Source organism: Cinclus cinclus, chromosome 1 (genome assembly GCF_963662255.1).
Source record: "Cinclus cinclus chromosome 1, bCinCin1.1, whole genome shotgun sequence".
NCBI classification, from domain to species: domain Eukaryota; kingdom Metazoa; phylum Chordata; class Aves; order Passeriformes; family Cinclidae; genus Cinclus; species Cinclus cinclus.
Genome location: NC_085046.1, coordinates 20622530 through 20645431, shown reverse-complemented (window position 1 = coordinate 20645431; position 22902 = coordinate 20622530). Strand labels below are relative to the sequence as shown.

Sequence of the window (22902 nt, the reverse complement as noted above, 5' to 3'; positions counted from 1 at the left end):
GAAAGTGATAGTCATTCAATTAAGCAATTCCTCTGTATTTAATAACATGTTTCTTAGAACTGCAGGCAGCAATTCAAGCAACTTTTTCCACTTATCACCAAGCTCATAAGAATTGAGGATTTTGTGGTCATTTTTTTGTCTTTCTATGTACCTGTTAAAGAACATTTCATGAAAAAGAACACACTACGGCACAGAAAAAGCATGATGGAGGCAAAGTTTCCAAAAAGTCTGCAAAGAATAAAAAGTTTGTGAGACTTTTTACTAAAGTGAAGAGAGACTTCACAAAAAAACCCCTAAAAACCAAAAAGACAAAAAATAGAATCCACAGCACTGAAAGCAATGTTTACTGGGAAAGTCCTGTGTGTGTAACCAAAACTGTTCCAGTCTGGAATTCCAGCCAGTCCTTAGTCTGGGTGCTCACCCATGGCAACACCTAGCAGCCACTCGCTCCCAACATTTTCTCACACATCTGTAGCCCATTAAATAACACCTTTGATTCTTTTTTCCTCAGTCTCTACCTCTGTATTATACCTTTTGTATTTTTCATCCATCTTTCTGTCCAGCTCATTTCTTTAGATCTCCACTAGCTATAGGAAATGAAATAATATTCTCACTTTTATTCTTATTAAACATGTTGTCTTTCAAATGCTCCTTTTCAGAAATAAAATAATTAACATATCCACACAGTTTTTGAGTGCTAGCCTTTTTTTTCCACCTGACTTGTTTTAGGGTCTTCTTAATGTGGAATATACTCACAAAATATGATGAAAAATCCTTCAAAAATCTCTCTGATTTAGACTGAATATTAGACCAAATTAGAGTAGATAGATTGACTATTAGAACAGAAAAAATGTTCTCTGTGATCTGCAAAATTATTTGACTTATTGCTAGCACTAGGTAGTCATATTGTCTCAGAAGTGACAACAATGAATACATTTTTATAAATTATAAAACCCATAAATAAATGCATTTTTATTTGTTTACATCTAAGACAGCCCCTTGAGGTGAATCATGTAAGAGGCATCTACTCCTCTTGCATCAGCCAAGCCTCATGGCCTGACTGTGGAAGTGAATCTGGGCCTTTTAACTCCTGTTCAACCCTTGCAGAGCTGATAATCGTTATGGGGATTTTTTGAGCTGTCGTTTCATAACAGGAGATGTAGGAAATCTAATATCCCAGACAAAAGCACTGGGGGCAGTTATTTGCTTTAAAAAGACATCCTCCTGCCTTCCTCCAGGATGCTAGGATAGGAATCTAGTTCCAAATTTTACAGGGCACTCTAATATTTTATAAAATCTTAGAATCATTTAGGTTGGAAAAAACCTTAAAGATCATTGAGTCCAATTATAAAACTAGTACTGTAAAGTTCACTATTAAATCATGCCTCTCAGTGCCAGATCTACGTATCTTTTCAGTATCTCCCAGAATAGTGATTGTACCACTCCCCTGAGGAGCCTCTTCAAGTGCTTGACATCTCCTTCTGTGAAGAGAATTTTCCTAATATCTGAACCTTTTTCTAAAACTGAACCTCCCCTTCTGCCACTAGAGGCCATTTCATCTTGTCCTGTCACTTGTTACCTGGGAGAGGAGACTGCTTCCCACCACAATACAACCCTTTTCAGTTTATTGTAGAGAGCAGTAAGGTCTTCCTGAGCCTCCTTTTCTGCAGGCTGAACACCCCCAGCTCCCTCAGCTGCTCCAGGCCCTTTACCAGCTTCATGGCTCTATGCTGGACTTGCTCCAGTACCTAAATGTCCTTCTTGTAGTGAGGGGTGCAAAAATGAACCCAGTATTCAAGGTATGGCCTCACCAGTGCCAGGTACAGAGGGTTGATCAATGCCTGCTGGCCACACTATGTCTGATACAAGCCAGGATGCCACTGGCCTTCTTGGGCATACAGGCACAGTGCTGGCCCTTGTTCAGTTGGCAATTATCATCCAATTGCATTTTAGAATTTCCAAAACTAAGCTGTATATGAAAACAGAGATAGAAATTATCATCTCTGCTTGTTTAATTTTGGTATACTTTGCGTCAGTGAACAGTTTATCATAACTCATTTCTTACTCATCCTTTCTCCAGAGGCCTCACTCTGCTCTCTATTAGTACATGCTCTCTATTAGTACATGCCTTTCCATAACGTGTTTCACATTTACAGCCATAAAGGCAGTAGATTCTGTTCGATATTCAGCATTAAGTGTCCAAGTGGTTCCACAAGAAGACCTACACTTACACATATGAGCAGGCATTTTATATTAGTAACATCCATGCACAATTCAAATGCCCAAATAAAATGCTGGTTCTAACTGGTGTTACTACAGTGTGAGATTCCCTAGGTTGCTATCTTTGCACAGACACTCAGTAAGTCTGTAGTAGATCCATCCTGCAAAGCTTGCAGGGGTGAGACCCAGGTGCCGTGGATGGATAAGGCACTTGGGTTTACAATATGTCAAAAGATTCACTACATGGGATTATCATTATCAAGATTCTGTAAAAAAGTAGCTACCATAATGAGTCAAAATAGTTGAATACTTACCCTCTGATCTGTACTTGAGCCACAGCACTGATGTTGATATGGAGGTTCACTAAGTTGCTGGTGGAATTTATCTTGTTAGAACTGGAAAAAAATATGTAAAAAAAAGGCTTTATATCAGAACTCTAGATTATCATATCACTCACTACACAAGGCCCACTGGACATATTACAAAATGGGATTCCTATTGCCACTCTTCAGTCTTGTAGGACACTGGTATTTAAGTTGGATATTATTTGAGCTCATCACATATTTGAACATCTTCAACTCAAGCTTCCTTTAAAGAATCCTGTGATAATGAGAAAGATGATACAAATTTATTTGGCTCAAAGTATCATGTAAATTCCCTTGTACAACTTGGCTACCCATACAGATAAAAGTATCTTTATGCAACAAAAATTTGTTTCATGCTTAGAAGAAGGCAGTGTTAATCAAGACAGGCTTTGTTAGAATAAAATTTATTTTTATGACTCTCCAAACTTGTGACTTTGCATGACAGTCTTTGGGGAAAAATAACCAAGATCAGCTGTTTCTTTCATTTTCTTGTTTTCTTCCCTCCCCTATCCAGAATGTTTACATTTTTAAAACCACTTAACAGTGAAAACAGATCACTGTGTTTAAAATCTAGAGCTCTCACTCATCCTATTGTCTTTTCTTATGGTAAATCCTTAGTAATAAATGTAGTTTCTCTTACTTCAAAAGGCTACTCTTGTGGTAATAGCCCATTAATATAAAGAAAGGTTTGAAGGTTCTAAAGGTTCTAATCCATGAAGATAGTGAAGTAATTACAGATTTAGAATTTATTTAATGATGGGATTAACAACACTAAATTTGGATTTTTTTTTTTAATCAAGTGTGGTCTTCCTTGATCCATGAACATTAAGTTTCCATTGCTGTCCCAGTTTGCTGTTATCACATCTGGGTAGCATCAGTCAACTGGAAACATTCAGAGGAGGTCAGCATTCCCAGTGACCGACTCCTGAAGAGCAAAGAGCAACACTGCTTTGATCCAGGCTTTCTGGTTACAGATTGCAAAAATTAAGAGCAGCTCTAATTTGTTTGTACACTAATGCAGATTCCCATCAAACTTTTATGTAATCCTCTGTAGCCATTGCTTAGAGTATAAATATACAAAAATTGTTTAAAGTAGAAAAATTATTATACCACTACTTTGTTAGAATAAGATGCTTTCCAATTTGCATATTTACCCTAATTTCCATAGAGTTAAATACAGATTTTGATAATATGTATCTGTTATTCAAACCTTGTTCATGTCTTATGGCATTTTTTAGAGAAGAAAATAGTTTAAATAAAAGTGCCAAGACATCTCTCTCTAAGGGGTACATAATTGCATAGCAACATCCACAGCAGAAAAGGAATCAAATTTCAAGACACTACTCAGCCTCTAGCTTAGCTTGTTTCTTATAAGTAATGAACTTCAGTCTTGCAAATGAAAATACTTATTTCCCACTTGATGTTTTGAAGAAAGCAGAAGTTCTCTCTTTTGAATAAATTAAAGGAGGACTCAAATTCAGATGTATTCTTGCCTCCATTTAGGCAATTTCCTCTTTTTGCCTCATGGAGTTCTGTTCCCTTTTTATTTTAGGATTGTTTTACCTGTTCACTGGGAACATAGAAACACACGAACCATCCTGCTGCTTGTGAACGTACAAAGCAGTGAGTTTTAACTCTCGGGTATATTCCCTATGCAAGAAATTTTATTCTTTTACTCTTTCCCTTTTTTTGTTGTTTTTTAAATACCTGTTATTCTTCAGCATTTTCATACTAGTTTGTAGCCCAACACATTTTCTTCCTTTACATTTTAGTGAGCCACACTCATGGAGGAAGCATGAGATGTTGCTGTCTCCTGAAGTTCAAGAGACAACAGTGTAGTCTGGATCAATTTATGGTAGATGGTGGGACTGTGCTTCCACCCCTGGGGCAGTTGGTTTTAGGTGTACTCCATGCTCCTCCAGGTGAAAGTAAATTGAATCCTGCATTCTTATTCCTCAGGAAATCCTTGTCACCTTCTTAAAACAGTTACCTACATTCAACTTTTATTACCTAGACAGATTTAACTACCCACAAAGCTCTGGACCTCCCCAGTTTCACAGCATGAAAAGGGTTGTGACATGAGCCTTGGATAACCATTTCAAACTATTGCTTGCGTTAAGAAATGAAGAATGGCAGGGACAGGGAATGTACACGGTAAATGTAGTGTCTCTCTCCAGAGGAGCTCATGTCCAGGTTTGCATGATCCCCAGCCAGATTCCAGGAAGAGGGCTGAGGCCTGACCAGGTGCCTAATGGACTTGTGTGGCATTGCTGCGCCCTTCCTGAGTTTCTGCATGTTCTTTCCTTTCAATGGTTACATTGAGGAGACGTGACTTCAACATTTTAAATGTCTCAGTTACTTACCATAATGAACATGATCAAGGCCCTCATTAAAGGCCAGACATTAGCAATTAAGTCTCTGCGTGTGGGGCAGAGAGGGCCCCATACAGAACTCCAGTGCAAATGTGATGAGGACGGATGGAGCAGAACCCTGCAACCTACTGAAAAAGTCCCAGGTTTGTTTTTGCAATTATCCTAACCCAGCCCACTCTGTGCTTTTTTTCCCTGTGGAAGTACTGCTCAGCATAAAACACAAGATTCTACAGTATTAATATGTGAGGCCTGCAAATGGGGAGGATTCTAATGGAAAACTTACAAAGGTTCACCTGCATCAAACTGAAACAGTTCTCTCCATGCCAGTAAATCTGCTGAGCAGATTTTAACTGCTTTCCTTTTATTTCCTATTTTTTTTGTGAAGAAGAATCATGTCTGGTTTAATTCAGAGCACGATACGTTTGTACATATTCACCTTTGTTACAAAGGGATTACTGTTTATTAATTCTGAAGCAGAAAATAAAGTTCAAATTTGGCAAATCTGTAGAAGATCCTAGGTTTATTGACCAAAATCAGTTAACCTGAATTTTAAAGGAATAAGACTAGACTGATTGTCCTAACAGCTAACAAGGCTCCAACCCCAACAATCCTCCTGACATAAGCTACCATTGGAAAGCCACTGAAATAATCACTGATACTCAAGAGAGACCTTATAATAATGTATCAATAGGAATTAATAATTTAAACAACCATGCTCTTGATAAAATATCTAACCTTTTTATTTGCAGCTCAAAATTGATGCTGAAATCTGCGTTTTCAAAATGCTGAACAGAAAATCGAATGCCTGTGGAGAACTAAAACAAAACAACAGGTTACTGGAAACAGTTGATCTCTCCAGATCAATAAAGTAGTACTGTTCAACACTGCATTTCACAGACTTACACTGGATACTGTCGCTTTTTAAAATTAGTATGGAAAAAAATCATCTAGCTGTTCTCAGGAAAAAATACCATCCTGCCTGTGCATGTCACCAGATGGAAAACTTGGCTGGAGAGAGGAAAGATGAGAGGAATAGAGAAGCACACTCCCAAAAACACAGCAGTGGGCCCTTCTTCATCCAGACAGTCTTTGCTCTGCCAAGCCCAGCCAAAAGAAAATAGCAGTTGTTTGGCAGCTCTCATCCCTGCCTCCATCCATGCATGCCTTTTTCCAGGTCTGCAAGGCTTCCTGATCCGTGCATTGTCTCTGCACCTCGGAGATCTGTGCTGCATGCTTTAGGTGTTGTGGCCTGACAGAGCACCTGAGACTAAATTAGCAGCAGTTTTAATTTACTTTTAATTTGATTATTTTTTCCATTGCAGTTCTGTTAAGATGAATACAGTTTCAAAGTTATATTTGTAGTCCAATTTGCCACGGCTTGGAGTGAGTGACCAGAGGAGAGAGTAAAACACACACTTCCCAAAACTGAAGTAAGTAAGTGCTTCCACTGGTGCTGTCTTGCATTTTGACAGACCTGGCTTCTTCCCTTTGACAATTCCCATTTGCTTTGCAAGAAGAGCAAGGATAAGCAGATCAAGTTTATTTAGAAGAGAGAAGGGCTAATTACAGAAGGAATACACACACACCCACACACCCACACCCACACCCACATATATATATATTTATACAGCCTGTGGTGGGGTCTCCGTAAGCTTTTTGTTGGACATATTTACAGCCCCACTGTGTTAAGTGGCAGGTGAATAACAGGAGATGCCCTCTGCCCTCAATGTTAAATTAATTCAATTCTACTGCAATGTTTAAATTATTGTTTTTAATTATTTCAACTGCGTATTTTAAATCTGGTAATTTTCAAAATGTGAATTTTGCAATTCCTACAACTTCTCACTTCCCCTCTACCTTCCATCTGGCCTGATGGCAGAATTTTTTGCAGGATAACATGCACATTGTACTTCCTTTTTTTTTTAAAGGATGGGAACACATAGATAGGTTCTCCATGTGGGGAAACAGTCCTTGTGAGAAATTCATCAAAAGGCATCAGGAAATGAGGACTTCATTCTCTCATTTCTGCCAATGTCTGACTAGAAAAAAAAGTTGTCTGCTTGGCATAATTTCCTTAGAGTATTTAAGGAAACCTTGTCAACAACAGGACAGGACACACCAACTTACATTCAACATCACTAAAGATGAGGAAATTTCCCGTGGATGTCATTTAATATGTTTAAGCAATTCCTTTTTCCCACCAATTTTTTTTTCATTCAATTCTTCTATTTCTTCACTTGCAGGGGTGCAGCATAGTCCATCACCAGAAAAAAACTTAACATGTTTCAACTACTTTCAGCTGACTCATGCTAAAGCAATACTGTCATCATAAATGGCATAAATGGTGAGTTCAAATCTTTGAATTCTGATTATGTTAATGCCATAGTTACATAGTTGAATCTCTCCTTTTTAAAGCAAAATCATTCAGATGAAAAGACAGTGCTCATTAAATTACCCAAAAGTTGAATAGCTGACTTGGAATAGAGATGTAAGATCTTTTTAATTTTAAGCTCACTTTTTGGAGATCATATTAGCAACGCTATTGGTATTCCATTCACCTTTAAAAATATAATTACTTGCTTCAGTCTTTTAGACAAAAATTTCCAAACATTAAACTCACCATTTCTCTTACTGTTTTTACTAACCAGTCTAAATAAATTTGTTTCCACTTATAGCAGGAAAAAGATTTGATGAACCAAAGATAAAATTTTCATCAGACAGAGCAGACATGAACTTCAGTTTTGTGATCTATTACACCCCTGAGGCTTAATCCCCTATTTAATAGTTAAACACACTCCTACTGTACAACTCTAATAAGTTGCAGATGTTGCCTTTGTATAGTCATATGACTTTGTTAATGTCAAGTAACCCTTGACACTGCTGCTAATAATGGGGCAAAGATGCTTAAATGCCCTTGCTGAAAACCTAGTGAGGCCAAAGGAGCTTAACTTGCTTGAACCTGTAACTTAGCAATTACTCCTTATTTTAGTAGGACATAAATTTTATCAGAATAGTTTATTTTTATTTAAAATTTTTGAAGTGAAGTTAGTTTCATGAAAATTGCATTATTTACATGTTTGTAACATCATGTATCTTTGAAATACATGACATTTGTGCTCCTACTAATACGTTTTAATGTATTATGTTTGACAGGATTTAGGAGTATGCTGGGAGACAGAGGTGTAGCTGGTTTTGAAGTGTTTTACAGTGCATAAGAAAGACAAAACCTGGTGCTTTTGAGGAATCAGTTTGGTACATACCAAGAAATAGGCAAGACCTTCCAAGCCTCCAGTCTTCTAACCTCATTTCTATTAATTTCTATAAACTTCCAGATTTTTCTACTATCATTTTCTCACTTGCAAATGCTACTGAACGGGCATTAGGAAGCTTGTCAGTCTGATGCATTTCAGCATCATAAACAAGTATGTTGAGTAATCTTTGCCAGTGAGATGTGAGATGTTGTCAGACATTAATTTTGCATTCTGGGCCATTTGGCATTGAGGTTTTCCTTACCAATTGTTTACATCTTCATTTTTGCTCTTTCATATATTTCTTTTCTTTTCTTTTCTTTTCTTTTCTTTTCTTTTCTTTTCTTTTCTTTTCTTTTCTTTTCTTTTCTTTTCTTTTCTTTTCTTTTCTTTTCTTTTCTTTTCTTTCCTTTTCTTTTCTTTTCTTTCCTTTTCTTTTCTTTTCTTTTCTTTTTTTTTTCTTTTCAACTTGAGTGATATTACTGAAAAGGTGAAGTATTTTTCTGTGGCCAGTAAACAATTTTAAGGACACAGACGACATAATGCATTTTAAAGATGTGAAGTGTCAGACAACCCTGTAGTCTGCTGCAGTAATATCCCATGGATTATATTACAAAATCCCAACATAACCTTCAGACTCAGAAGTTGATCTTCAAGAACTCAAGAATTCTAGCATTTCAGGGTGCTGGCATGTCATTAAGGTGACTCAATAGTTAAAGAGTTTTAGGAATGTTCAATTTTGACCTAACCCTTCCTTCCCACTCACAACTTCCACAAAGAGCCCCTTTATTGACTGAGTATTTTGAGAATAACTGATCTCCTGCCAGAGCAGAATTGTTTTGCAAAACTGGAAATGGATCACAGCAACTTTTTGAGATTTATGCAATTTGTACAAAGGGCTGGTATTTTGTTTTTGGAAGTAAATTTGCCATCACAAATATGTTTGGACTAAAAAAACACAAGTCCTTTCACCTTTGGTGAGCTTCCAGGGGAGCTGGCTTCAAAGATAAATTTAGGATTTAAGATTTCACTTACTCTCATCAAACAGTATTGCCATCTGGCTTTGTAATGCTGTGCCTTCCCATACCTCAATTTTAAAGGACTGGATTATTTTGTTATAAAATAGAAAGCCATTGGATATATTATGAACCCTGCAGTTTTATGCTGCTGCTTCTCTCTCTATGAAGTAGTTTGCTTAGCAGTATCTGGTAATGGCAGTTACATCAGTCCCACAGTTGATTTTGAAGAAAGGAACAATTATTCTGTGAAAATTCATAAAGAGACAGGTGAGAGTAGTAATGTTTTAATGGCCACCAAAGGCATTCCTGAAGTCTTCACACTGGTAGCATTTTGGGTGAAGGATGATGTGGAAACAGGGGTTTAGATTCAGAGGGAGGAGTATGAGGGTCTGCAGTCCAACACCTCTACACTCAGACCTTTCCATTGCTTATGCTTATGACAATACACAAACTACAAAGATTTTCTTCTTGGTATACAAGCTAGTGTCTCGTGTTTGGTCTTCCTTTTCTTTTCCAGCCTAAGCAGTTTTATGTTTTCCTGCCACACTCCATTGAGTCCCAATCACCCACAATATTCTTGTCCACTTCTTTCTGTATCTTGGGAATTTGCTTCTGCCTTGAGACTAACTAGGAATTTACTAGCAGATAAGTAAAATTGCTGTCTTCTCAATATAATAAATTATTTGCCTTGAATTGGAATTTGTCTCATGCTCTGGCCCATCATTGCATCCCATCATCCCACTATGAAAATTCCATTCCTCAGAAATGTTTTCAATTACTTTTATTTTTTAGGATTTTCATTATGTAGAATAAAATAAAACCTACAAAATCTTTTGGCCTTCTCATCTATGTCTTTCCCAGAAAATGTTCATAGTAATCTCTTCAGACTTCTAGTTCAAAGTAGTTCAATGGAGAAGGATCCTTACCAGGAAGATTCCTCTTCCCAGAAGTCCATCGCCTAGAGTTCAATTTTCAATGGTTTCCAACTCCCTGTAGTCCCAAAGAATCTCTGGGACTGCCTGTGACCATGTAAGTAGATGACTGTATGAGACACCTGCCCTCATTCACTTTCTAAAGTTATATGGCTGATCTGAGGCTATCCCTAAGATCCGAAGAAACCTATTCTAGTCCAAATCTCCAATATTTGGTTCTTCTATCAAGGGTCAGAACTGCTTCAGGATTAAAAGAAGCTGGGAAAGCTCCCCTCTATAGAGAGGCTGAAGATTGAAATATTGATCTTCCATGGGACAAATCTTAACTTAGTAGGTATTTTGGAAATACTAAAAAAATTTGCTGGTTTCTTAGCAAGGTCATAGGTCCAACATGGAATTCAAACAGTAGTAGATTTCAATTAAAAGCTGTTATTTATTCCTGATACTTGTTAATGCTGCTGACTGCTTCAGTTTTTATTAGGACTGTTTTTTATCTAAATGTCAATATTTGGATTATTTTCTTTTAGTTAAATATGCATAGAACTTATGGATTTATGACAAACACTAAATTCCTCTGCAAGAGCATCCATAGCTGAACATTCTTGGATTTAACACTTCTGGGATTTCCTGGGTTGTTTTGTCATGAAATAGGGACAGAGAATGACAACTGTGGAATTTTTTATCTCTAAACCTATTTTTATCCTTACCCAGTGTTCATCATCAATTATTAAATAGTTCTGCTTTTGTCCAAAAATAAGGCTACCATCATTCCACCTAATGTGTAGTATGAGTTATGAGAGGCTGTCTTAGGGGAATCTTTAGAATGAAAATAATAACTTTAATGTAAAAGTTTATTCCAAACACACTTTCCTTGATATAAAATATGATATAAACTGGTAAGACAATCCTCATGTACTCAAGATGGGAATCAGGTGAAGAAGCTGTTATTTACTATACATATATCTATATATTTTAAGTAGAGGGAATACTAAAAGGACGAAATGAACTGATCACATTATAGACTGGAATTCTCATTATACTAGTGCAACTTCTAATGAAATGATACTAATAAATTGAGTCACTCTATTTTTTTGAGTGACATAAACTTCAAGTTCCAGCATAATTAATCTTTTAGAAAAACAAATTGTTAATTTTTCAGAAGCACAGTTCTGCCTCTTGTTACACCAAGAAATTCTTGTCCAGGTAAATAATTTAATTTATGTGCCGTTTATCCCAATAAGCACATTCTGGTAATTGAATAAATTTCCATTTGTTCCCCTTTAAAATTCAATTAGATAAAAATCAGTAAATGCATCTAGTTTTCCCTTACGTTTGCACCAGCCACCATGGGGTTTCCAAGATCACAAACCACCATTCTAGTTTCATTTTCCATCTTGTAATCACAGCTCAATACACGCAGTGCCTGCAACAAAAGGACATCAATACAGAGGTCAGAGATCACAGTGAAATGTATCCAGTTGGGAAAGTGATGCCTTTTAGACTGTGACCTTTCTTTTGATTTCAGACACCTGCTTAGTGCACTATCAAAACATTTAGTTGGTTATTGTCAGACTACGTGGGAAAAACTGATGCCAGGGAAAAAAAACCGGGGTAGTTTCCCAGTACCTTAAGAGTCATGATGAGATCACTCTATGTCTAGTTTTACCATACTGCTTTGTTGTTGTGAATCACTCCTATAGCCATAATAACTCAACACAGAAACAAAGAGTAGGCAAAACTAAATGAGAAGAATAGGTCTTATAGTAACTACAGTGTTATCCATCACCACAAGTCTCTATAATGAATTTCTGACATTGGCAAAACTTGAGTATGGATCAATTCTAGATCTTTGTTTTCCAATCTGTGGTAAAATACTTAGAATGTTAAATTCTTCTGTAAAAACAAACTGTTATATGTGTTTATAAATTAGCAACAAAGGAGCTAGACCTTCACATTAACAAATATAAAAGTTTTTTGTTGTTTATAGCAATCTTTAGCACTAGTCATGCCATCTGTAAACAAAAACTCTACAAGAGGAGGAACAGCTATAAAATAGTGCAAACTAGGAGATACAGATTAAGGCAAAGAATTAAAATGTGGTTTGTTTATTTTCTGTTCTCCTCTCTGACATCTTCAGTAAATGAAGGCATTTCCATAATTTCCATATATGTGCAGAAGTAAACTAACTTTGTAAAAGCAGGATGCAGCAAGTTGCATAACCTTTCTGCTCATTTGTGACTCTCACAGATGAAGCAGTGTGAACAAGTTCATGCCCTTTATATAAAGACTTGGGAAATCTCTGGACCAATCTGCCCTATCTGTAAAAGCCAGCATGGACATGCTGTCCTCATAACTTCCTGAGATTAAAAGCGAAGACAGGGCATGCCCTAAAGAGAGCCCATGTGAAGCATGCCCTCAGCACACACCTCATTGTACACTGACATTTTTACAGTTTGCTAGGAAGAAACAAAGTTTGTTACACAGCATGTCCAGGGCACTAATAGCCTTCCCAAGCCTCTCTAGGGCTGGGAGAGAAATATTTTTACACTCTTTCCAGCTGGTTAATTAGAGGTGGGAAGCAACACATGGGAGAAAAGAGGGCATTAACACAGTTGGAATCAAACTTGTGTGGAAAATGGTCCATTTCATCTTGATGTGTGGGTTTATAGTTTTGCTTTTGTTGGGGGAGGGGGGGTGAAATTGAGGTCTAAAAGTTAGAAATAAATACTCATTTATATTAGATATTTGACAGTTTCTTCAAAGATGCTGTATCACAGACCAGCACAAAGTAAATCAGCCCTCATCACTCTTTTTTTTTTGTCCCTCAAAGGCTGAGAAAATAGAGAAATTTTTCAGTAGCAATAGTTCCTCTGCAATCTGGAGACTATCTTCCTAGACTAAAAATGATTAATGGTGCAGAATTTATATGACCAGCATCACAAAAGCTAATTTGTGCAGTATGAAGATCTGACAAAAGGTCAACTGTGGTAGAATTCCTTCCATAATGAGATTGTCTTTGTTTTTGCACTGATCACCTTTTTGAGGTGGTTAAGTACAAAATAGGAAAATTAAAACCAGGCAGGAAGCCAGCAAGAGCTGAGACTTGTACACCTACTATCGTCAGTATCAGTGCATTCACGGGTAACTCAGCCAGATGCGTTTGCCACAAAGCCCTTCTACCTGACACTGGTAGCAATTCACATTTCTTCAGCAACACATAGGTTTTTTTTGGCAGTCTTGAGCAGAAGTAAAACCTCAGTAATTAACAGGTGTGCTCCTAGGATGCATTTTAACTAGACAGTGAATGGACGCTTTAAGTAAATCCAGGGAGTCTACAAACTTGAAACTCTTTTTTGTGCTTGTAGTGATCAATTGATGCCACAACAGTTAAACACAACAGGCTGGCAAGGAAAAAACTTCCTCTTTCCTTTACCATCACCTTCCAATTTTATTTTCTGAGGAAAAGGGGATAGACTAGGTACCATCTTCTAGTTGATATGGATGTATCTAGTTGATGCATGAAGAGTTGTCTTTGCCTTCACCAAGCTCAAATCATGTCTCATCTAGTCAGCCACAATGTACTTAGTCTAAGAATTTCCATGTAAAACAAGAATGCTCCAGGTCTTTTTCTTATTTTAAGAGTGCCCTACTTTTGTTCAGAAAGGCATGGGGGAAATGGCTCAGAGCTTATCCGTTGCTATACCTATTTGGATGCAATCTTCACTCTGCAGTTTCCAGCCTGAGCTGAGGCAGTTCTGCCAAAATACATGTTTTTGGTATGTAACAAATATCTGTTAGTGTTTTGTATTTGCCTGATTTACTAATTATTCCATAAGAATTTGGGTCCCAGGTTTTGCTACTAAGGCAGGATTGAGTTGTTCAATATAGGCAACTCTCATGGAGCAAAGGATTAGTGCACAATTATTAAGGCAATGGCTGGGTTCAAACACACAGTCATGCTAGTGACTGTTGTAGTAAGAATGTACCATACAGCAGCATATCTGGATCTCTGGATCTACTCCTGGAAATATGAGGTAATATAATGTGGGTATATTTTCTTCATTGCAACTGATTTCTGTAAATTCACAGCTACTGCATATGAACAGTTCTTATAAGCAAATGTGTTTTCAGGAACTAGTGAAGCTGTGGTAATTTCTCATTTACCTCATCTCTGGACCTTCCAAGTGTTTCCACAATACAACTGATGAAAAGCACACTTGATTTCATTTAAAGTAATTTCAATTTAAAGTAATTTAAAGTCTATTTCAATCCTCAGCTTTTGACAGAAGAAGTGTCAGCATCTGCAGGAATCGATGAGGCTCCAAAATCATGTCCCTGACCTCAAACTTTAACATGACACACATTCACTTGCCTCTCCACTTGCATATGATCAAATTTCTGCAAAAATTTGTTAATTTTTTTATGAAGTTCCACAGTCTGTGTGCAATGTTCTATAGATTAAGGTCTGAGACAAGATGATAACGTCAACTGAGCCAGGTCAAACACTATACTGGATAAAGTTTAAGGGAGGAGGTAGAAGGCAAGTGAATTTTCAGTTAAGTTTTTGACTTTAACAGCTTCTAAGTGTAATTCAAATGATATAGAATAACACAATACTTTGTTAACATGAAATAAAGAATAAAAAGCAACGCTGGACAGGAGGCACTTAAGGTGCTTCTCTATTAAGCACTTTAATGTGTGTTTCTTTATTAGATAGACTAAATCCAGAATAACCCCACAAGAGACAAATATCCTCTATGAATACAGTCACTTTGGAATTATAACAGTGTAATTTAATTATTTGATTCTACAGATATTTTAGTGCCATCAGAAATGTATCAAGTAATTTATTCAGCTGATTACATTTCATTTGTTCTGGTATTAGTCGACCTGTTTTGTTGGCTCTGAGGAGAATCTTATCTCCACCTTAATACCAGGAATTCTGCAGTTTGGAGAAAAACAGCTACACAGAGGACTGTAAATATGGGTGCAACCGAGAGGAAATGCAGTTCTAGAGGCGGAGCTTTAAGAACATGATTGCAATGGGCTCTACCACAAATTTACCTGTCTGTTGAAACAGACATTAAATTAAGTCTGCATTAAATTAATTATATTTCAAGAACAGTCACAGATGCTCCATTGTCAGGATACAGCACAAACATAAAAATAAGAACTGAAATCCAGACTCCTCTGCAACTGACATGAAAACTGTAATTTTCATCTCTAGTCCATGCCTCAAAAAGTGCCTGCAGACCAAGACACATTTTTTTTCCGTATACCTCAGTGTTTACAGCATCCGGTGTGATAATTTCTTCTGTTATCTTGTCAGTTCAATATGCTGTGTTTTGTCAAAGCCCTGTAAGTTGAATGAATTGAGTCCCTCATTTATACTATGACCCCTAAGAATTTGGTCATCCTAGTAACAGAAAATTTGCATTTAGAAAATTTTAGAAGAAATTTAGTATCCATTTTCTTCCAAATGCACTTAGAAGTTAATACTTTTGTTTACTTAATGGAACCATAATATTGAAAAAAAACATAGTTTTAAGAAACACACATTTACCATTTAAAAACAACAGAAAGAATAAACTTACTTTCAGTACCATTTGTAATTCTTGTGAAAATGGTCCTTGAAATGCAGAAACAAACACACTAAAAATTATGTAGAAAGTAGGACTAATGTTTTGATCCTTCTCAGAAAGAATATGATGATATCCTTTTGAAAGGAGTAAGTATGAAAAGCAAAGAATATGAAATAAATTATGTGTGGCAGTGGACTAAGTAAATCTGGACAAAAGGAAGGCAGTTTTTTATAAACTACAAGGATTCAGAATTGGATTTGTCAGAAGGGCATTTATCTTCCCCAAAATCTGCAAAGAATGAAGTAGTTGCATTGTGTTTCCTGGGTTTTTGAAATTTTGTCCTCAAAAGAAAAAGTATTCTAACTTTAAAAATCCTTCTCAATACATTCTAGCTTCTCTTTATTCTTCCAAAGCACCAGAATCTCCCATGTATTCTTTCCTTCCTTTCTCCTTGAGTCTATTGTGTTGGCACTATAAAATGAAAGTTTTCCTAAAAATCATAAAAAGCTCTGAATGATTTCATAGAATGTTTTGGATTGGAAGGGACCTTTAAGTTCCACCCCCACTGTTGTGGACAGGGACACCTTCCACTAGATCAGGTTGCTCCATCCAACCAGGCCTTAAACATTTCTAGGGATGGGGCATCCACAGCTTTCCTGGACAACCTGTTTCAGTGCCTCACCACCCTCACAGCCATGAAATTTTCTTAATATCTAATCTAAACCTACTTTCTTTCAGTTTGAATTTATTCTGCCTTGTCGTGTCACAACAGGTTAGTGTTAGAAATCCCTCTCTGTCTTTCTTTTAGACTCCCTTCCAGTACTGGAAGACCTGATGCAGACCAGGATACCTTTGGCTTTCTGGGCTCTGAGTGCACATTGCCAAGTCATGTCCAGCCTCTTGCCCACTCCCAACCCCAGGTCCTTCAAATAACTGATGTGTGCTAATATGTGCTTGGGGTTTGGAATCAGTGCCTCCTCTGACACCTTGGTAATGTCCAAAAGAACAGTGAAAAGATCTCTAAAAAGGAACGAAGGAAAAGGTAACCATTTGTAGCATATTAAAGAGAACTTCAGTTTTGTAGATTACAGTCCAAAAAACCAGAGGCTTTGCTAAGAGAATAGAAGGAACAGCCAGTAGGAAAAGGCTGGTGTCTTTAAGATATGTTTCTGAGATGTGAGGTTGCAGAGAATTTCTATCATCTTTGATGACAGCATTACTTCTTGTAATTTTTTTCAAACTAGGTCAGAATCCCAAAGTCACTGACAGAAGGAGAATAAGGAATTACCTCATAAGTTACTTACAACTTCCTTAAAAACATTTGCTTTCAGAAAGGAAATTAACTTGCTTTCTCCCACTCTCACCCTTGAGGCCCTTTTGAACATTCCAGGCACTAACAGGATCATGTTACAGCAGTTTGGGAGATACATGTGCAGATGAGGCAATTTCTACTTGCTGTCCAACAGAGAATACATGACCACTCTGCTTGTTTGCAGGATAGTGTTTAATCTTTACTCTTAAAAAAAAAAATCCAAAAAAGGAAAAACACTGCATGTTCAGTACAGCTCAGCAGGACTTCAGTCAACATTAGTCTTTCTGTGAACACTGGCACATTTTTCATTTTGTATTTTTGGTCCATTCGTAACGTAAAATAATTGACAACAAGGGAAAGCAACTTCGTCAAGTTTAGGTTGCAGTTAATGTCCAACTATTCAGTATACTGGAGACTAGGACACTCTTAATAATGGTAAAACACTGGTGTGCTGTAAGAGGAGACAGCAGTGTCCAAGTGTCTGGGGGTCAGCAGGGCTCATTAGGACTGGCTGGGAGTTGGTACCATGGGATCCCAGGCTGGAAGCACTAAGAGAATTTGGCAGTATTACTTTCTGCTACTGGTATTGTTTACTGGTTCAAAATCGATACCTTTATTCCTAGAAGAAATGTGATAGTATTTGTCTAGTATAAATAAGTTGATGGGAAGTACCTGTACCTGTGCTGGGTCTGAACAGAATGGTCTTGTCCTTCCCATCTTTTGGAGGCATGGCTTATCTTTGCCCTAGGCTGTGCAAGCAAGGATAGCTGTGAGGTGATGGAATCTCCCTTCCTGAAAGGAGCCTCTTTATGTACTGCTTTCAGTTGGTACAGCCCATGTAGGTTATCCTTGCTCTCAGATCTCTGCTTCATTATCACTAACATTTTGATTTTACTTTACCTTGTTGTTGCGTTCAACTCCAGTGTAATCTGCCTCAGGCGGAATCTTTATATGTAGCTCAGCTTCATAGGCTCCTTCCCCATCATTCCTTGGATTTACTATGAGCATGACACAGTTTTCTTCTCCAATTATTAGCTGATCTGTATCCCTGTATAGAACATACTACTTGTCAGGAGTTAAAACATGCACAGTTAGGATTTATGTATGAATAAAGCAGAAGGACATTTTGCTCTCAGAGCATCTGTTCTGGAAAATGAGCACAAAATAAAACATTTTCTATAAAAATGACCCTGTGAAAAAGTATACCAGAACCTGGGTAGAAAAGAGGTCAACAGAAAGCACCACCATGGCCAAAATGGACTACCAGAAAACTTGAAAGCAATTGGTATAACATTTCAGAGCCTGACTACTTTCTAAAAAGCAAGAAGTATTTTTTAGTGGAGGAATCTCTTGCCACAGGGGTCTCATCAGCATTGTCTTCTGGAGGACATGAAGGTGGCAGTTGTCTCCTCATGTCCATTGTAATTCTCCTGACACCTTCAATGGCACTGTACCTCTTTGATTCACAGCTACAGACTGATTCTGATGAGAGTCAGGTAACTCTCACACATTCCCCACTTGTCCTGCTTGGCATATTGTTGGCATATCCTGCTTGGCATACCCCTCCATAGGAGAAACTGCTGCCATGTTTTGAAACTTTTATGTTGAGATTAATTTACTTCATTATGTATTGAGTTCAGGAGAATTATATCCAAGTTCAAAGTCACTGGCACACTGAAATAAAAAACTTGAAACCCCCTATGAACAACAATTTGCATAATCTCTTGGTTTTCAGAGAACTAGAAGCACTCCTAACAAACACCTGCAAAGTATATTTTCTATGATAACCATTAAACATAATGAATGTGGTTTGCAAGTGTATATTTCTTCATTTCTTGGTTTTATAGCTGAAATGGATGCGCAAATTAAAATCTGGAAATCAGGTAATAATGATTAGCTACAATAAACAACAGAACTGTGTTTTACATACTTCATTCTGCTGCAACAGTTAACAGTTTCTGGACTTTCTTATATACAACATAATTTCTTTCATTTAACTTACGGCACAGCAGAAAGCTGCAAGTCAGGAATACATAAGTTGTCCTCCCCACAGTCAACCAGAATGTAAGCCTGTATAATGGCAAAGTAACAAACTTATATTACAGTTAATACATGCCTCAAAGTCCAAATCACTTCATTAAATATTGTTAACCCAAGTGTCTTAAATACCACTAGCGCTGCCTTAGTAATTTAAATATTTTTCTCCTTTCTTTAAGTTCCTTTTCACATGGTAGTTGGAGGTTGGAGACTATTTAAATGGTAAATATGTCCTATATGAACAATATACTCTTCAGACCCTTTCCCACACTAACTTGGCTAACCTATTCTAGAAGGCAATCAAAATTATGAGCACAAGAAAGTTTTGGAAATACTTCCAAGGTCTGTTGGTTCTGTATTTATATTCAATCTACATTGTGTATTAATTAAATCCCTGTTGTGTAATTTCTGGCTGTGATACTCTCTTTAAAGGAAGATGACACACATAATATTCGTTAATGCTTTCATGTTTATATACAGAAAATGTGGCATGCAAAATTCATACCTGCCCTGCTAGTGAGTTTTTCTGGTAATAGTTCAGTATTGGCTTCACAGTCAAACTGTCTTCAAAACTGGACTCATCCAAACTATAATTGAAGTTAATATTGATGGGAGATAATTTATCTCTAAATTCTGTTTCATCCTGTGACAATCATATAATAAAAAAACAATGGTTTGCTATGATTATTTCAGTTGGTATGGTATGACAACAGATTCAGACTTCTGAAGATAACGATGTGGTCTTTATTGAAGTTAAAGACATGGTTCTTTGACAGATGCTGGCCAAATTCTGGCTGCATGTGGTGTCATTAGGAAAGCAAAGTGACTCACCAGTAACTGGAATGCCCAGAACACATTGCCTCCACAGCCCCACATCTGGAAGAAGCTGGCTGAACTGAGTAGACTCAGAAATTTTTCAAAGCATTAGCCTAAAATGAAGCTGTTTAAGAGAGACACACAGAACCAACTCCTATCAGCTACTGCCCCCCTTCCTTTTGAAATGGAGGTAGGGCATATGTGGATTTGTGGAGGTAATATTGCTGGTTTGTACCATAACCAAGAATTTATAAGAATTATCAGTGGTAAAATTCAACCACCTTTATTGTCTAGATATGTCCTAACATAATACTTAAAACTTCTCTAATTCACCTCCCACTGCATTTCTTGGATCAGACATGCAATCTACTTCAATTGCATAAGGTAACTCCACCTGCGAGTGAACAAGTGTTGGCCCTTTCTCCTTTTCAACTTCAATTCCATAGTTTTAGTTTTTCAAAGAACATTTAAAATGTCTTTCAAATACTTTCAAAAATGTATAAATTTTAGGCCAACATTTCTGGTAAGACTCCTTTAAAATATTTTGAACCTGAATTGGCATGATATTTAACATGATTAGTTTTTTACTGCACGATGAATACTAAAAAAAAATAAAGGGATACCAGAATAGAAAAGCAATCTTGCATTTTTGTATCAGAAGATGCAGTATTTGATCAGAATTTTCAGAAGAGCATGGAATTAATATATTTTTACATAGAGAAATCCTACACTCTTCAAAATCAGTCTTTCTTTTCTATTTATATTGACAAAAGATGAGCCAAAGATTTATACAGGGAATTTTTTCAGGGTAGCAGTATGCTCTGGACATACTGAACATACAGATGAAGTCTTATCTTGGATCCCATTTCTGTAATTTTGAAAATTATTATTCCTTTTCCAGTGACTCCTTTTTTATTATTATCTTTAAATCCCTCGTACGACTCAAATGATGATGAAAGTCCAAAATATTTTAAACAACTTACTCTGAGATAAACAAGGAAGTCCTGGCAATAGAGTTGTTTCTGTCTCTCCATCACAATGGAGAAGTAGTGATGTGACTGATGGTAATCAAAGAAGAGGGTCCTCTTAACAGCTCCTTTCTGTTTCAATGAATCTAATTGCAATTCACCTTTCAGCACTAAAGGATAGAAAACAAATTAGTTATTGATTTAACAGAAAGAAAATAGCAAAGAATTAATTACATATTATAATTAATTAACCTAAGCAAGTCTTCCAAGAAAAACTAATCCATGCTTTAAGTACCTGTCTGTTTAAAAGGTTTTGATCTGAATTATGCAGGATGTGTAATTTAAGCTTTCTTATTTCGTTGACAGATCATATGTGTACAGGAGTTCTGTCTTTTTATTTTTTTTTCCAAACAGAGCATTCCCCAAAAAGAATTCTTGGCTTTATTTATAAAATTACTTAGCCTGAAACAAAAATCATTTAAATGAGAAATAAAAGGTATATGTATATATGTATGTATGTATATATGTATATAAACACGAGTACTTTTTTTTAAACTGCATTTTCTTGCCTCAGAATGATCTCACTCCTTTTGTGTTTCCAAGAGTAGGAAAAAAAAATACACCTGAAATGGAGCAGGACAGGGTAAATTATAGGAACATAAAACAGTTCTTACCTATCTCATCTGAAATACTTTGACCTTTAAAATCTGCGCAGACTCTTACAGTAAAGCTACGTATAAAAAAAAGTAGAAGTAATTAATTATTAGCAGAAAATGGACTGACCTGGGAATCAGCAGTTCCCAAGTAGTATCTTTTAAGTTTTATTTTCATTTGCTTAAAAAGATATTAACTGAGATTGTATCTATCTACCTATGCTATTGTCTAACTAAGTCAGGAATTTTCCTAGGCTTCACCAATAATCACAGAAGACAGACTCTCAATACTTCCTGGCAAAGGTATGGAGAAGATTCTTTGGTCCCAGTAGCTCCCAGAGAGCCCATGGAGAGGACCCTTCTGACATTATTGCCAAAGCTGAATCCTTTATGCTGAAGTTCAGCAAATGACCTCTGTAAGAGGCTGCCTGCAGAAATCCTTTCTGGTTCATCATGGTCAAACCAGAAAAATCTTAAGAGCATGTTGTCAATGTTCAAGCTGCTTTCCAGCAAATTCAAACACTCAGGATCTCAATGTGTTCCACTGGCACTACTATAGGATTTTCATTGTTTCAATAGGTTATAATTAATTCCAACCATAAAACCTAAATTGTTCAGTTTTTGTGCCTTTAGACCAACCAAACTGTATTACATTTAATTTGCTAAGTTTTGCAGAAAGTGGCATTTGCATGGCCTAAATCAAGGAACACAGAGACTGGTGATTCATGTTCTAGTACATTAGGCAGTGCATTCTGCAAAAAGCAACACATCATACTGCTTTTAATTTGTTTGTTCTACATGTATAGCAATCTCTTTTGAGCCTAGAAATACTCACACCTATGATCACAACTATGATTATACAAATGTCACCTCAGCCATAGATGAGTCCTTTCCCATAAGAAATATTTATGTGTAAGACTGGCAACAGATTTGCAGTTATACTCAACAACTGATAGGAGAAGCCTTTTATAGTTTTATTTGCTGATACCTTCTAATCAGAACTTTTAACTTGCACAAAAATTATTTCAAAAAAACCTGAAAAAAGTAATAATTACAGAAAAGTGTTACTTTATAAGGAATCCAGGCAAGTTTTATAAATATTTAACTGAGTTGCATTTTGAAAAGTTTTCACAAATTACTCTGGATGATATGAGAAATAATATTAATTATGTCTGTTGGTGCAATTAGCAGAGTGTACTTCCCTCACAAGTGGCAAAACAAGAAATCTGTCACTGGAAAGATGTTCTCGATATTTTATTTCTGATGTCTTCTGCCACACAGAATGAGTTCTGCATACCATAATTCCTAATGAAACCCTGTACAATGTAACAAAATTGCTCAGGTGATTCTTGCAATTGTCTCTGGTTACCAATAATCC

At 36.6% G+C, this 22902-nt stretch overlaps 1 protein-coding gene across 1 annotated transcript in view; it reads right to left on the bottom strand.

The window, feature by feature from the left end:
* Nucleotides 1-22902, bottom strand: part of ITGA8 (integrin subunit alpha 8) — a 108373-nt gene that overhangs the window by 35739 nt on the left and 49732 nt on the right. The window contains exons 16-23 of the mRNA XM_062494601.1: nucleotides 21546-21601; nucleotides 20887-21041; nucleotides 19593-19730; nucleotides 19053-19120; nucleotides 17951-18098; nucleotides 11487-11579; nucleotides 5693-5772; nucleotides 2535-2615 (exon numbers count right to left, since the gene is read on the bottom strand). Of these exons, the coding sequence (XP_062350585.1) occupies nucleotides 2535-2615; nucleotides 5693-5772; nucleotides 11487-11579; nucleotides 17951-18098; nucleotides 19053-19120; nucleotides 19593-19730; nucleotides 20887-21041; nucleotides 21546-21601 (819 nt within the window). The remainder of the gene's footprint in view (nucleotides 1-2534; nucleotides 2616-5692; nucleotides 5773-11486; nucleotides 11580-17950; nucleotides 18099-19052; nucleotides 19121-19592; nucleotides 19731-20886; nucleotides 21042-21545; nucleotides 21602-22902) is intronic.